This window comes from Lemur catta, chromosome 1, assembly GCF_020740605.2.
Source record: "Lemur catta isolate mLemCat1 chromosome 1, mLemCat1.pri, whole genome shotgun sequence".
Taxonomy (NCBI): Eukaryota; Metazoa; Chordata; class Mammalia; order Primates; family Lemuridae; genus Lemur; species Lemur catta.
This window is the reverse complement of record NC_059128.1, coordinates 76922310-76937576: the sequence shown is the minus strand read 5'-3', so window position 1 is coordinate 76937576 and position 15267 is coordinate 76922310. Positions and strand designations below refer to the sequence as shown.

The window sequence follows — 15267 nt, the reverse complement described above, 5'->3', positions numbered from 1 at the left end:
CACTCTTCTAAGAGGGTACATGGAAAACAAGAGAAAGGTATAATAAGTTTGCAAAACATAGCTAAGAGTTTGAATCAAATCATCTGTGCATTTATAACTTATTTGCTTAATATGCTAAACCTGACTGACAAGTCAGAGTTATTAAAATATGGATTTTCAACAAATCAATCGAGGTTTAAAAAGGTCTACAGACTTATGTTAGAATAGGGAGCCAATGATAAGACTAGGAAGAACACTAAAAAACCTTAACTTCTCATGGCCAAAACAAACACTAAAGTTGAACAGGCAATTAAACTCTATTTTCCCTAGTAGAAATGGCACAGAAAATGTCACATGAAAACACATATCTGAAAATATGACAATATGACAAAAGCACCTCCATTCCTAACTCCTTTGAGGAGCAAAAATGCTGAGAGTCTGTAAGCCTTTATATTCTACTCTTGGTTTACCAGACCAGCTGAGACAACTGAATGAAGTACTAATGTCTATTAAGTTCTTTAAAAATGAAAATTTTTCAAAACCAACCCGGTGAGCTCCCTCTGGCCCCAGCCGGGGGGTGGGTGCCAGCAAAAAAATTAAAAAGAAAGGAAAGAAAGGAAAGGAAGGAAAGGAAGGAAGAAAGAGAAAGAGAAAGAGAAAGAAAAGAAAAGGAAAAGAAAGGAAAAGAAAAGAAAAGAAAAGAAAAGAAAAGAAAAGAAAAGAAAAGAAAGAAAATATCCACAATGGAGTCACCAAAAAGAATGAATTCCTTTGTGTCAAGCATAATCTCATACACTATGCAGGAATGGTTTGAAGACCTTTCATTTCCTAGTCTCTAAAGACTCGAAATGTTCAGTTTTTGATTCTTCCTTCATGTTTTGTATACAATCAGATTATCTAAAATGAATTCTTTGATTTATATTTTCCTTTCTAATCTCAACTGATAAAGTCTCACCGCACAGACCTAGATTATGAAAGGTTTTTAACTAGTCTCCTAGTGTGCAGTCATATACTCCATGCCAATCTACTGACTCCTTAGTTTGGCATTCAAGTTCCTACACTACCACTACAGCTTATTTTCTACTTCTCATATACATGAATCATGCTGCTCAGTTAAGTCAAGCTCTTCCTTAATCTTTAGTTTGAAACTTCCATAGGAAATGTCCTCACTGTTCCTCCATGTTCATCCAAATCCTTCTAATCATTCAAAGCCCAACTCATGTCCTACCTCTTCTATATGATGTTCTCCAATCCAACCTTTTATGAGTTCTGTATCCCTAGCCTTAGCTGGTATCACATGAGCTAACACTAGATCACATATTTTTTATTTTTTGCCATTCTTTCTCACATATACAACCACATGGTTCAAGTCTTCTGAAGACAGGGTTCAAGTCCTTTACTCCCTTGGCCATTCCTCATGTGCCTACCACAGAATATATATTTTGTTAATACTCCTTGTTTGAAAGGAAAAGATACTAACTCCATCCTGCTCTGTATCATTCAGATATATATTTCCCAACCTTTTCAACTGCAATTGGGACTTGACCTCAGGATTGGTCAAATTTAAGCCATGGTTTCCAGTGAACACGCCCTATTTCCATGAAAAGTTTGATCTGCCGGAAGGAGAAATAACTTAAGTTTATCTAACAAAGTTCCTCATTTAGGGCCAGTCATACGTCTGACCTTATTTGGGAGAAGAGAGGATGTGGGGGAGGGGTGCTCTCATTCAGTTATTTGCTTATTTATTTTAAAAAGGTCTTGATTTATCAACTCACCTATTACATGGACAAACACAAAGGCCACAGCACTTGTTGAGTTCTGTTAAAGTCTTCTCTGCCTCTCTCATGTCTTTATTTATTTGGTCCATGCCTTCTTCTATGCGATTTAGTTGTTCTAAAATTTAAGTTGTGGAAGTTACATTTTGTGCTACATTCACAATGTCAACCAGAAAATGCTATTATGATAGAGTATCAAACTTTAACCCCAAATCTACCAATAACCCACCAGAGTGAATATATCAGTGTCAGAAGGTATTATAAGCTGTTCAACATGAAAACAATCACATAGTGATCCTGAGGCACCTAACCTCGTATTGTAGAAAGATTTGTTCTAAGAAACTTATACACTAGGAGCAAGTGAGGATTATTTAAAGATCATCCTTACAACCAAGTTAAGTGTACTTTGACCAGACTACATTCCCAGCATTTCTAATTTAATAGGCTCAAAACCTGAGGGCTGTCACAAAACTAATAAAAACTAGACCAAATTACTCAGGGTCAACTCAAACCAACATTTCCAAGCTCATCTCAACCTAGACCTATTTTAGGATTTTACTTGATTTCTGTGGATGATGCAAGAATATCATATGTCTAATGTATACACACGACCAATGCATATAATAAGCTATACTGGCCTAACACATACTTAGTATATAGTTGGGCATTGTTTCCCCCATCACTAGTGAACATGACATAATTCAAACCAGAAAAAAAAAGGAAACATATCACTCTTATCTTACAAAGGAAATGAATTTCCAAAAGCTGAAATTTATATGTGGCTCATTGGATAGGGCTTTTTGGAATCATTAAGTCAAATTAAGAGTTTCTGCCAATGACTTCAACTCACCCCCTTGCTCATCCAGCATAGTGATGGTCTTGATTCCTGCATCCTGAGACTAAAAGAAGGAAAAAAAGTCAATAGTACAACAAAAAAATCCCAAAACAACAGAAACAAAACCTACAAGAACTGACAAACAACAAGACAGAATCATTTAGAAACAAGTTCCCAGAAGAACTACAGATAGAAATAATATTCTTAAACCAACACACTTTAACATATTAATCCCCCCAAATAATTAAGTCACAAACTCATGATGAATTAATCTTCCTTGTCATATGCCAATACCGTCAAAGGGAAAAATGGAAAAGGCCTTTTAATGCATTGTTCGACAATTTCAGCAATTGCTCGTTTTAAATAACAAAGTGTATTGATACAGTACCCTTTAATACCAATTCCAGCTAGTGGAATTAGGATCTCTCCTATAAATTTCTATATTTAACTTAATGATTATACACTTTCTTACCTCAATGGCTAAACCCAGGATTCTCCTTGTACTTTCCAGAGACTAGGAAAAAATACAGAGTTTTAGCATTCCAAACTATGTAGGAAAAAAAACTTACCAAAGGCCATATTCACGATGCTACTCTGTTTTTAAAAATTGCCAGCCCAACCCTCCCTTTAAAACAAAACAAAGAAAGTTGACCACTATTTTTTAGTTATTTCCTTCCAGGTATTCCTTAAGAGAACATTTAGATGGTAGAGTTAATGGGAGTCACAAAAATTATATGGAGCCACAAAATTTAATATAAGGTATTAATAGAAATCTAAGTATATTACACAAATATTAGGAAATCATTAAGTAAAAAAGTCCAGAATTCCTTAAATATAGAGTATCTTTGTTGTAACTGTTAAAAAAAAATTCTTTTCACTTACTTAGTTTTTTGGTGAGTTGGAAAAAAAAGAGCTAGCAATGGCACTATGGGGCAAATGTGTTCTTTGAGATAAAGGGACTAGGAAAAGGCCAAAATGGTCTCTAAGAATGCCCTCTCATCCCTCCAATGTGAAAACAGAAATAGAATTAATTACTTATTCCAAGTAAAACATTTACCTCATCAGTAACCTGGTGAGCCCTCAGCTGAATTTCTTCTGATGACAGATTATCCATGATGACTCAAAACTCTATCAGGCACAGAAATGGAAATGCGGATATTCTATAAGAATAAGGATACACAAAAGTTTGTGTGAACAAAGAGTGTAGATTTATGGAATTTAGGTACTTGTCAGGAAAACAAAATAAAAGAGCTTATGTATGTGTCTATATGACAAGTAAAGAATTATGACAGAGAGGGGCTAAATGGATGTCTAATGCTAGTTAGTTCCAAAAGTGAACCTAAAACACAGGTTTTAGGACTTCTAGTGAAATACTCTTTCCAATTAGGAAAGTGGTCTCTCTGCTTTGAGAAGCAAGGCATCACTGGAAGGCAAGCTTTAAAAGGCTGTAAAATGAATTCTTGATTGTACAATGTTCTTCCTAAGTCTGACTATGGAAAAGCAATAAGGTGAAGAAAAGTCCAAGTTAGTATCATAGCAAAAGTCAAAGTCATGTGCTTAACAAACACAGGAGACATTTATCAAATATGCCGGTTGTCCAGGCTACTCAATGGAGAAAATGAAATACTTTCATTCTTAGTAAGAAAAGGGTAATGCTGGCACAAAGAGCTCAGAAAAGAACTAAGATTTTTATTATGAGCAGACTCTCCCCCTCCAATTCCTTGTGTTGTTTGTTGTTTTAGCGAAGTCCCTAAGAAACCGAACAATTATTCTCCTATACGTAGTAACTCAGAGAACACCTCATAGATACCCAAGCTAAAAAACAAAATATTAATAGGTGTTATTCAGTACCATTTTTGTATATTCCTCTTTGAGAAGTCATGTATAGTAATATGCATAGTTCGACAGATCTACGTTTTCTATGTTACATTTGCATTAAATTTTTGAAAAGTCATTTATCAAAGCTCTTTATCAATGACAGATAAAGTCTGGTTCATATTCTGGAGTTACCCCAGGGATGTGGCAATGGCTGGAGACATTTTTTTTTTTTTTTTTTTTTTGAGATAGAGTCTTGCTTTGTTGCCCGTGTAATGGAATCATGATAGCTCACAGCAACATCAAACTCCTGGGCTCAAGCAATTCTCCTGCCTCAGCCTCTGAGTAGCTGGGACTATAGGCCCGTGCCACCACGCCTGGCTAATTTTTCTATTTTTAGTGGAGATGGGGTCTCACTCTTGCTCAGGCTGGTCTTGAACTCCTGTCCTCAAGCAATCCTCCTGTCTCAGCCTCCTTGAGTGCTAGGGTTATAGGTGTGAGCCATACTGGTACTAGAGAAATTTTTGATTGTCACAATTTGCGGGTGTGTATGGTTACTGCACCTAGTGGATAGAGGCCAGGGAAGCTGCTAAACATCCTATAATGCTCCTCAGGAAAACCCTCCCACAAAGAATAATCTGGCCCAAGATGTCAAAGTGCTGAGGTGAGAAACTCTGCCATGGAGTATACTCACTGATAAGCAGGAAACCTAATTATCTGTGAATGGACTAGACCCTCTTGGAAGGCAGGGATTTTGTTTTATCTGGTATCGCTAATACCTAACAGGATGTGACAATAGGTACCCTGAAAATGTCTGTTGAATGAATAAATAAGTAGAAAAACACAGTGTACTTTCAAAGGGTTTAATTGGCTCATAGAAACAAAGCTATAGGTAACAGTAGCACAAAGCCTACAAATAACCATTAGAAACCACAAACCAAAAACTGCCATTGCACTGTATAACCTGCAACAGCCTGCTGGTCACATAGAAATAAATCTTTCCAGTCTCTTTTAGTAGAATCACTACTAGCCATCACTTTTAGTAGAATCATCTTTTTTTTTTTTTTTTTTTTGAGACAGAGTCTTGCTGTGTTGCCTGGGCTAGAGTGAGTGCCGTGGCGTCAGCCTAGCTCACAGCAACCTCAAACTCCTGGGCTCAAGCAATCCTCCTGCCTCAGCCTCCCCAGTAGCTGGGACTACAGGCATGCACCACCATGCCCGGCTAATTTTTTCTATATATTTTTAGCTGTCCATATAACTTCTTTCTATTTTTAGTAGAGACGGGGTCTCGCTCTTGCTCAGGCTGGTCTTGAAGTCCTGAGCTCAAACAATCTGCCCGCCTCGGCCTCTCAGAGTGCTAGGATTACAGGCGTGAGCCACCGCGCCAGGCCAGTAGAATCATCTTTGTTAACACTAAAAGCGACTATATACATTCCCAGTACAGGAAGGCATTGCAATTAGAGTCCTGTTGTAATTATACTGTCATACCTAACTGTTTTAAGGTTTAAGATTTTGAAGCCAGGCATGGTGGCTCATGCCTATAATTCTAGCACTATGGGAGGCCAAGGCAGGAGGACTGCCTGAAGCCAGGGGTTTGAGAATAGCCTGGGCAACATAGCAAGACTCCCATCTCTACAAAAAATTAAAAAATTAGCTGGGCATGGTGGCATACGCCTGTAGTCCTAGCTACTTGGGAGGCTGAGGCAGGAGGATTGCTTGAGGTCAGGAGTTCAAGGCTGCAGTGAGCTATGATCATGCCACTGCACTCCAACCTTGGCAACAGAGCCAGACCCTGTCTCAAAAAAAAAATATATATATATACATATATATACATATATATATATATATATTGAGCCTTGATTAAAGTTATTAGTGCTCATGAAAAAAAATTTAAGTTCATATCTTGCTTGCCATAGTAAGACTGTGGTTCAGGCAAAAGGTTCATATTCTAAGGTATAATCAGGATATAAAGGCCTCTCTTGAATTAACAACTGTTCATTCATTAGATATAAGCATAAATGGAGCCATGTGCTATTAATTTGCTAATTGCTTGTGAGCCTTTAGCTTTATCATACATATGTCCATACTAGTGGTCCTCTTTTGTCAATCTTTCATATTTACAACTATGCCAAGAAAATGAAGTTATTTTTTTGCACCTGGTGGTCTTCTTTTGTCAATCTTTCATATTTATAACTACGCCAAGAAAATGAAGTTATTTTTTTGCACCCTCACACCTCTGGATTTTTATACACTGTTCCTTTCTGTAATACTCCCACCAGCCTGCCCACGTAACCTCATATTTCTCCATCACTTTCTAGGGTCCCTGCTGAGACACCTCTCCAAAGCCTGCCTTTCCCAGGCAGTAGGCTCTAAGGTTATCTACCCTTCTCATGAATAACTCCTCAATGACCAAGAACAGAAAACAGTGATAAGAAAAATAACACACAGTAATCAATTAGTGCTTGGAAAAGGCACCCCCTAGTCAAGTTTTCAGTATCCTGTGGGTAGGGAGACATTTTGGGATAAGGAAGCCCAGATATTTCAAATTATATAATTTTATAATTCTATTCCCAGAGGTATTCTTACCAATTACAGGTCAATATTTGCTATCTTCCCAGTAAAAACAGGCAAAATTCTAAAGAGTTCAGAAAGGCTTGAATGCACAACTGACCTGCGTCAAAACTGAAGATTCTAGGGATCCTGGCCTTTAAATATTAAAAAACAAAAACAAAAAAACAGATGTAGCTGGGAAATAGTTGAGAAGAATCACTCCTGACATGGTAATGAGGTCATTTTGAAGGACACACCCTTTCAGTGAACTCAAGTTCTGCCTAATCTTTTTTTTTCTTTTTTACTCCCCTGAGCAGATGACACACAAGACAAGATCAGGCATCTGCAGAGTTCTGATGTGTTTGGCATGCTGACATCAGGACAGAGCTGCCTACAATTTCTCTACTTTGGATTCTTGAGGGAGTTGAGCATATGATTATAGCACAGTCATCCCTGGTATCTGGGGGAAATTGGCTCCAAGACTGTCCATGGATACCAAAATCTGTACATACTCAAAACTATGTTCAATCCATGTTTGGTTGTGGATGCAGAACCGCCGGTATGGAGAGTCCACTAGATTGAAAAATTCTGCGTGTAAGTGGACCCGCCCAGTTCAAACCCCTATTGTTCACAGGTCAACTATATAAGAAAGTAAGAAAGACAAAGTAGAACTGCAAGGGGAAGGACGAAGAGTGACAGGGAATCATGCTCCTTAAGTTCTTACTGGCCTTTGTAAATCTTCTCAGAAGTGTCAGAGAGAGTGTAACCTAGAATTACATAGCTTTACTCATATTTATTATTATATGCAGAAGTTTTTTTCTCACAGAATCAGGAAAAGTTTACCAAGAATGCTGGGGAAGACAGAATTCATGGAAGTGGGATAAAAAACATCACTTGACATAAAGATACCATTAAATTTACTTTTCTTAGATTTAATCTAATAGAGTAAATATCTATTATTTTTCCAGTGCTCCTGAGAACTTAATCTACTATGCTAATTGTGTGCCTTTGAGAGGAAAATGCAAGATTTTTCTCAGTGCTTTTATACCCTATCTCTTACTATGTTCACTTGGGCTTACTAGAAGATTCCTAATTTAACTTTCCTAACTTCTTTTCTGTTTTAACCTGGGCAAGGGAAGAATGTTCATTGAGTACCTACTATTCATCATATACCCTATTAAGTATTTATATACATCATTAAGTTTGCTTAAGATGACTGAGTCAGTGAAGAGTAGATTTATTATTCCAGTCTCGATCTACTTTCAAACATAGTTCATGGTCTGATAAATGGTCTTACTGTAGACTGTACCACCTTAACAAATAAAATCATACGAGAGCTGCTGAATATTAGAAAACAGGCTAAGCAAAGCCAATGATGGCTCATGTCAAAATTTCAGATGTCTTCCATAATAAGACCATGAAAACTTATCTCTTCCACAGACTCAAATAAGACTGTTAAATTGAAGGAAGAAATATAAAGATAAGGGTAATCAGGTTTTCAGCTGCCTTCCAGTATTTTAGAACTTGAAAATATCTACATTAATTTAAAAAATGAAAATAAGAGCATTGGAAAGAAATGCACAGAACAAAGGCCTTGTAACTTAAATAAGGCCTTGGAAGATCCATATGGCTTCATTCATAAAACTGTACAGTATGTGGGAAGTAACAGAAGAAAGAGCACTTTAAATCACTATCATTTCCACAGGGTCCTGCTAAGAATGATTTTTAAAAAATAATTTATTTTATACTGAAAAACAGGATTTTGCAGTTAAAATATTCTACCTAGTTTCCTGCTTTAGTCCTTCTCTTAAAATTAATCACAATGGCTGGGTGTGGTGGCTCACACCTGTAATTTTAGCACTTTAAGAGGCCAAGGAAAGAGGATCCCTTGAGGCCAGGAGTTCAAAACCAGCCTGAGCAACATAGCAAGATCTTGTCTCTACAAAAAATTTAAAAATAAGCTGGGCGTGGCAGTGCACACCTATAGTCCCAGCTATTCGGGAGGCTGAGGCAGGAGGATGCCTTCAGCCCAGGAGTTTGAGGTTACAGTGAACTATGATTATGCCGCTGTACTCTAGCCTGGGCAACAGAGTGAGACCCTGTCTCAAAAAAAAAAAAAAATAATAATAATAATCACAATGAAGATGCTCTACGAGTTACACTTATAGGGTTTATTTCCGTACTCTTATTTTTAACTTTTTTTTCATTGTGGACTTTGTACTGTTGTAATTATTGCCCATTAAACGATCATTAGCTAACAGTCACTAAATTTACAAATTAAGGAAATTATATATAGAATACTACAAAAACACAGTAAGAAGACTGAAGTTTGCCCATTTCTGCTCAGGAAGTCCCTTCACTCCTAAGCCCCATGTTGCCCCTTTGGCTCCAAAATTTACTACTGTTTCTCCTCCTTTTGATCTTCCTTTTGTTCCCCAGTGCCATATTTCTGTACTCTTAACAGTGGTTGATAAAGTTTGGTATTCTCTTCGGCATATTTTGATTATATTTTCATGGTAACCAATGCATCTGCAACAAGTAGAACTTCTGTTTATAGCAAGGTAGTATAATGGGAGTTACAGCATTCAAATTCTGGCCTCACAATGTGTTTGTTGTATGACCTTGAGCAAGATACCTAATCCCACTAAAACTCATTTTCTGTGTTTGTAAAATAGTGATAACATTTTTTTCATAGGTTTTTTTGGTGAGGATCCACAAAAAATGCTTAGCATGGTGGCTGACACATGGCTGGTGTTCAATGTTAGCCATTATTTTAATATTACTGAAGCATAAATAGTAGGCATTACAAAAATAAAGTAACAGTGTTAAATATAAGTGACATTGATGTAAATGCAGTTGAAAATAACAGCTACTAAATATTAATTGTTCCATCTTCAAGGCTAAATTTGAATATTAATGTTGACGATACTGTATAGGTTATATACATCTGAACTATTTTCATGCCAGTCATCAGTCTGCACACATCAAGACAGATATCAAACAGGTTTACATTAAACCAAGTTTCCTATTCATAGGTACCTCTGTAGACAAAAATATATAGCTTTGTATGCCTAAAAAAATAAAAAAATTTGCTGTGTGTAAAGCTGACAAAATAATGAAAACAACTAATCAAAAAATAAGATAATAAAAAAACGGAAAAAAATTTAAAAAAGGAAGTAAAAAATAAAAAAATTTCTTTAAATGTTCTTTTTTTCCTGGCTAAAATCAAAGAACAAAGTGACACCACAAAAGGGGGATTAGATTATGAAGGTTAGTATATAAGGGGAACAAACTAAAAAAAAAAAAAAAAAATCAAATATGTGCTATAATTACCCAAGAGAAAAAAAAATATAGGTAGACAAAATCTAAAATACTGCCATTGGCCATTTAGTATTAGAAAAAAATTAAGAATGATTTTTCTTCTTCTTTCCCCAGTTTTCCAAATAGTTTGCAATGCAGTTATTTTTAAACTTCATACATTTATTTTCATCATAAAATGATAGCTTATAACAACCAAGAAAACAGACTTATAAGATTATGGAAAACAAAGGAATAAATTCTGGACCCTGATTCACAAACATAATACAATTGTTTATCTTCTCTTGAGAAAAGTCTTCAGTTGGCACATATAATACGTTTGTGAGAACATACCTATCCATTGACAGATGATCATCCATTTCAAACCATAAAAGTACAGAAATAATACAGCAGAACATTTGTCTTAAACACTGCTAACAGAAGTTTAGAGGACAAGTCCTTGCTAAAGTTTGGCTGGGAAACATTTCACAGTAGGTAGCAGGAATGGGTTCTAATCGGGTCTGAACAAGTTCTTAGTACTTTCATGGCAAAATATTAAGAAGTGGATAAAAGAGGAGGATTCCATAAAGAAAACAGAGAACTTAGCTGGAATACAGAATTTGTAGCAGTTCCAGCCTAGAGTACAATCTCCTGTCATTGCCCCTGATCACCAGAGTACCCTCTTTCTCTAACTTTCCTACCAAAAATCAGTATCCTCCAGGATCCAAAAAAAAGTATGAAATTAGAAGCTATTTAATTGGTAGTCTGTAAGATTTGCTTTAAAATAATTCAGAGGTGGGAAAGTAGGTAGGGATATAGAGGAAACAAGATTGGCTATGACTGTTGAAGCTGGGTGAATAAATAAATGGAGGTCACATGCTTTCATAACTTTTTATTACAAAAAATTCAAGCACATATAAAAGTTTTTAAAAAATGGCAGCTGACTTTTTAATAGTCTTTGCTCAGCATTTTGAAAGAGTTTAGATAGTGGGTAGTGGACGGAGAGGAAACACAGTAACAACTATAATAGTTAATACTTATAAAGCATATATGACCAGCACCATTCTAAGAAATACAAAAAAATATACAAATATATACATACATACACATGCTCATTTAATCCTCACAACATACTGTATTTATATTTCACAATTTACAGATACAGAAGCTGAGGAACACTGAGGTTAAACAACTTTTTTACAAGGTCCCACAGTCGTAGAGTGACTGAACCCAGGCAGACTGCTGCAGAGTATGTGCTTTCCATTACTATCACACATAGTAAAAGGAGGCAAAGTAGAGAGCCAAATCATATTAACCAAAGTCATTCAAATCTGCAGCTGCTTTATCCAAAGAAAAGTACATAGATGAAGTCCCTGGCTTCTACTTTTCAAGTAGCAAGTCTAACTCCAGGCTTAGAGTAAATTTTAATTTTAAAGCAGTGGTTCGCAACCTTGGCTGGACATTATAATCATCTGGTGAGCCTTTAAAAACCTAGAGGTCCATGCTGCATCCCAGATTAATTAAATCAGAATCTCCAGAGGGTGGGACCCTGGACGCCCCCCCCCCATTAGTCTTTTTTAAAGCTCCCCAGGAGATTCCAATGTATAGTTAAGCCAAGGTTGAAAAACCACTGTGTTATACATTAGGGTTTTGGGGCTTTTTTTGTTTGTTTCTAAGAGATAGGGTCTTGCTTTGTCACCCAGGCTGTAGTGCAGTGGCATGATTATAGCTCACTCACCGCACCCTTGAACTCCTGGGCTCAAGTGATCCTCCATCCTCAGCCTCCCAAGTAACAGGAACTACAGGTGTGCACCACGGCACCTGGCTGGTTTCTCTTTAGGAATATATTTTTTGCTCCTACATTCCATTTCTAATATGAAAAGTTAAAAATATTCACATACTCAAAAAATATGGGAATATGCAAACTATTCACTCATCCCATGGGTTTTTGATTTGAGCATTCCAAAATACTCTAGGCCAGAAAGACATTAAACTGTGATTAGGAAATTTAATTCTTCCTGAAGGCATTTAGGTAAGAGTTTCATTTATGTTAAGGATAGCTTCCTCCTTTTACTTCCTCTCAAGTTTCTTTTCTACCTCCTTCTAAGTGAACAACTTTAACCATTCTTATATAAAGGTCCCCAAACTATGCAAATGTAATAGGTATGGCACAGAATCATATCTATTAAACAGCTTGGTTTCAAAGTACACTGAAGCATATGATTCAAGACAGAAGTCACATTAATGAGTGGGAAAGTACCACTAAAAATCAGGAACCAAAAAGAAAACCAAAATTACATTTCAGTTCTACAGAGGCACCTATTTTAACTTAACTGCTTGATGTCCAACACCTGGTCTTCAAGTCCCTGTCCACCTTGGAACTTCCACAATTCCACTCTAAGTGACTCACTCTAAGTAATCCTGGGGAGGCAGATGTAGCTTTGATCGTAATCCATTATATTAACCCTGTCTACAAGAATGGCTGTGGGAACAGAAAGGGGATACTCTATAAGAAAGATAAGAAAGACGCTAAGGAGCTAGAAGCTGGCAATCTATCCAGGATAGACAGAAAAACAATCTGGCAGACGTAATTACAGTATCTGCCAGGGAGATACCAAATGTATAGTGGGGATAAGTGGCAAGGATTCACCCTGCCTGAATGAAATATTCACCCAAACCATCCAAGTATTTTGCCTCTGATTCTAAGATCATTTAGATGCTTTCTACTTAGCTTCTCAAATATTCTGATACCAGGAGTCAGAAGCCACATATACAGAACATAAACACTCAGGTCCCTGGAAAAGAATATCCCCCACAGAACATTGAAAGAGTGGTATTCTTGTTTATACAAACAGCAATATAGTATAGTGGTTAAGCACTCAATATTTGGAGGCATAATGATTTCAAATCGCAACTACTGTTTACTTAACTTTTCTGTGCTTCAGTGTCCTCATTAAATGAGAACAATAATGCTTACTTCAAGTGTTATACAGATTGAGTTAACTTATGCATATTTAGAATAGTGCCTGGCACACAGTGCTCAATAAAGCTATTATAATCTTTCATAATTATTAAACATCTCTCATGATTTTGATTTGTGTGAGTCAAAATCCAAGTATGATCAACTCCAGAAAAATTTATGATTTCAAATTACCAAAGAAATGCCACAATGTAAGGCCTCAGTGGTCAAGGCAAGAACATAACAAGTGTGTAGTATAGAGAGGGCAGGGTTGCTTTAAAAGGCAGACAGAGCCAGGTGGGTTGGCTCATCCCTGTAATCCCAGCAACTGGGGAGGCTGAGGTGAGAGGATCACTTGAGCTCAGGAGTTCCAGGCTGCAATGAGCTATGATTGCACCACTGAACTCCAGCCTGAATGACAGAGCTAGACCCTGTCTCTTAAATTTTTTTTTTAATTTTACAAAAAAGGCAGACAGAAGATCTGCCAGACAGAGTGTGAAGGGCTTTGAATACTATACGAAGAAGTTTGAATTTTATTTTATACTTTTAGAGACAGAGCTTTGCTATGTTGCCCAGGCTGGTCTTAAACTTCTGGGCTCAAGAGATCCTCCTGGTCAGCCTCCTGAGCGTCTGGAACTACAGGTGTGTGCCACTGTACCTGGCTGGATTTTTATATTATTTTAATTTATATTAATTTATATTTATTTTATAAGCATTAAGAAGCCATCTAAAGTAATTTCAATTGTCAAAACATTGTCAAAATTAATTTAAAACAAACTTTAAATCTAAGTTATAGAACTCACAGAAATCAATATGAGGGAATTCCAGAAAAACACAGTGATTAGTGATTTAAATATTTCAGTAGCAACACAATCAAATTGAAACCAAAACCAAAATGTCAGTGAATTTAAATGAGGGCAAATGGAGCCCTTTTAGTCTCAATATTGAAAAAGGCACACTACATGCTGTTTCCTGGCTCCATAATTCACTTCCTCCAATTGTTGGAGGCACTGACTGGCTCCATCTGTTTCAAGTCCCTACCCACCACAACAAAGAAAAGAGCTGTCCCTGTCATCTGCTCATCTTTCAACCTATAGATCTGGAAACAAAATATAATACTAGAATTAAAAGTTCAGCACCCTTGAATGCAAGCAACATTATGTATTATAAATGCTAACACATATGTAATGCAAAGTGCAACCATAGCCCCAAAATAGATGTCCAGAATGTTTGAGATATAGGAATCAAAAAAGGGGAAAAAAGCCTTAATTCAGAAAAAAAAAAAAAAGAGACACAACTAATTTCACAAAAATGCAAAAGTGCAAACATCCTCTTTTTTCCCTTTGCTATTCTAATCTACTTTCATCTGGCGCAACCAGATAAGTTTGCTAGAATTGTGTCACAGTAATGAACACCATCAAAGGGCTCACAGAATTTTCAAGCCCATTGGCCTTAGTCCAATCTTTTTATTTTAAAAATAAGTGGATTAGGCCCAAAGCAGTATTTTTCAAAGTGCAAAACAAGAACATGATTTTAGCTGTTACATATGGAAGGTGTGCATTTAATGGTTATATATTCATTATAATGTATACTAGGAAAATGGTATAAAAATACATCAAAATCATGATTTCACAGATTATCACTTTGGACAGGGTAAGGTTAAAAAAAAAAACAATTAAAAACATGAAGTAGACTGGGTGCAGTGGCTCACACCAGTAATCCTAGGACTCTGGAAGGCCAACATGGGAGGATGGTTTGAGGTCAGGAGTTCGAGACCAGTCTGTGCAATATTGCAAGACCCTGTCACTACAAAAAATAGAAAAAATTAGCAGGGCGTGGTGGCTAACACCTGTAGTCCCAGCTACTTGTGAGACTGAGGCAGGAGGATCACTTGAGCCCAGGAGTTTGAGGTTGCAGTCAGCTATGATGACGCCACTGCACTCTAGCCCATGTGACAGAGCAAAAGCCTGTCTAAAAAAAAAAAAGAAGTAAAATATTAACAGACAGTATTTTAAATAGCAAAAATCATGATGGTGGTATGATTCATAATAAGTGAA

At 36.6% G+C, this 15267-nt stretch overlaps 1 protein-coding gene across 1 annotated transcript in view; it reads right to left on the bottom strand.

Moving 5' to 3' along the window:
- Nucleotides 1–15267, bottom strand: part of SNAP23 (synaptosome associated protein 23) — a 30775-nt gene that overhangs the window by 13520 nt on the left and 1988 nt on the right. Inside the window, exons 2-5 of the mRNA XM_045539584.1 lie at nt 3647–3749; nt 3062–3103; nt 2605–2653; nt 1755–1872 (exon numbers count right to left, since the gene is read on the bottom strand). Coding sequence (XP_045395540.1) covers nt 1755–1872; nt 2605–2653; nt 3062–3103; nt 3647–3703 — 266 coding nt within the window. The 5' untranslated portion in view covers nt 3704–3749. The remainder of the gene's footprint in view (nt 1–1754; nt 1873–2604; nt 2654–3061; nt 3104–3646; nt 3750–15267) is intronic.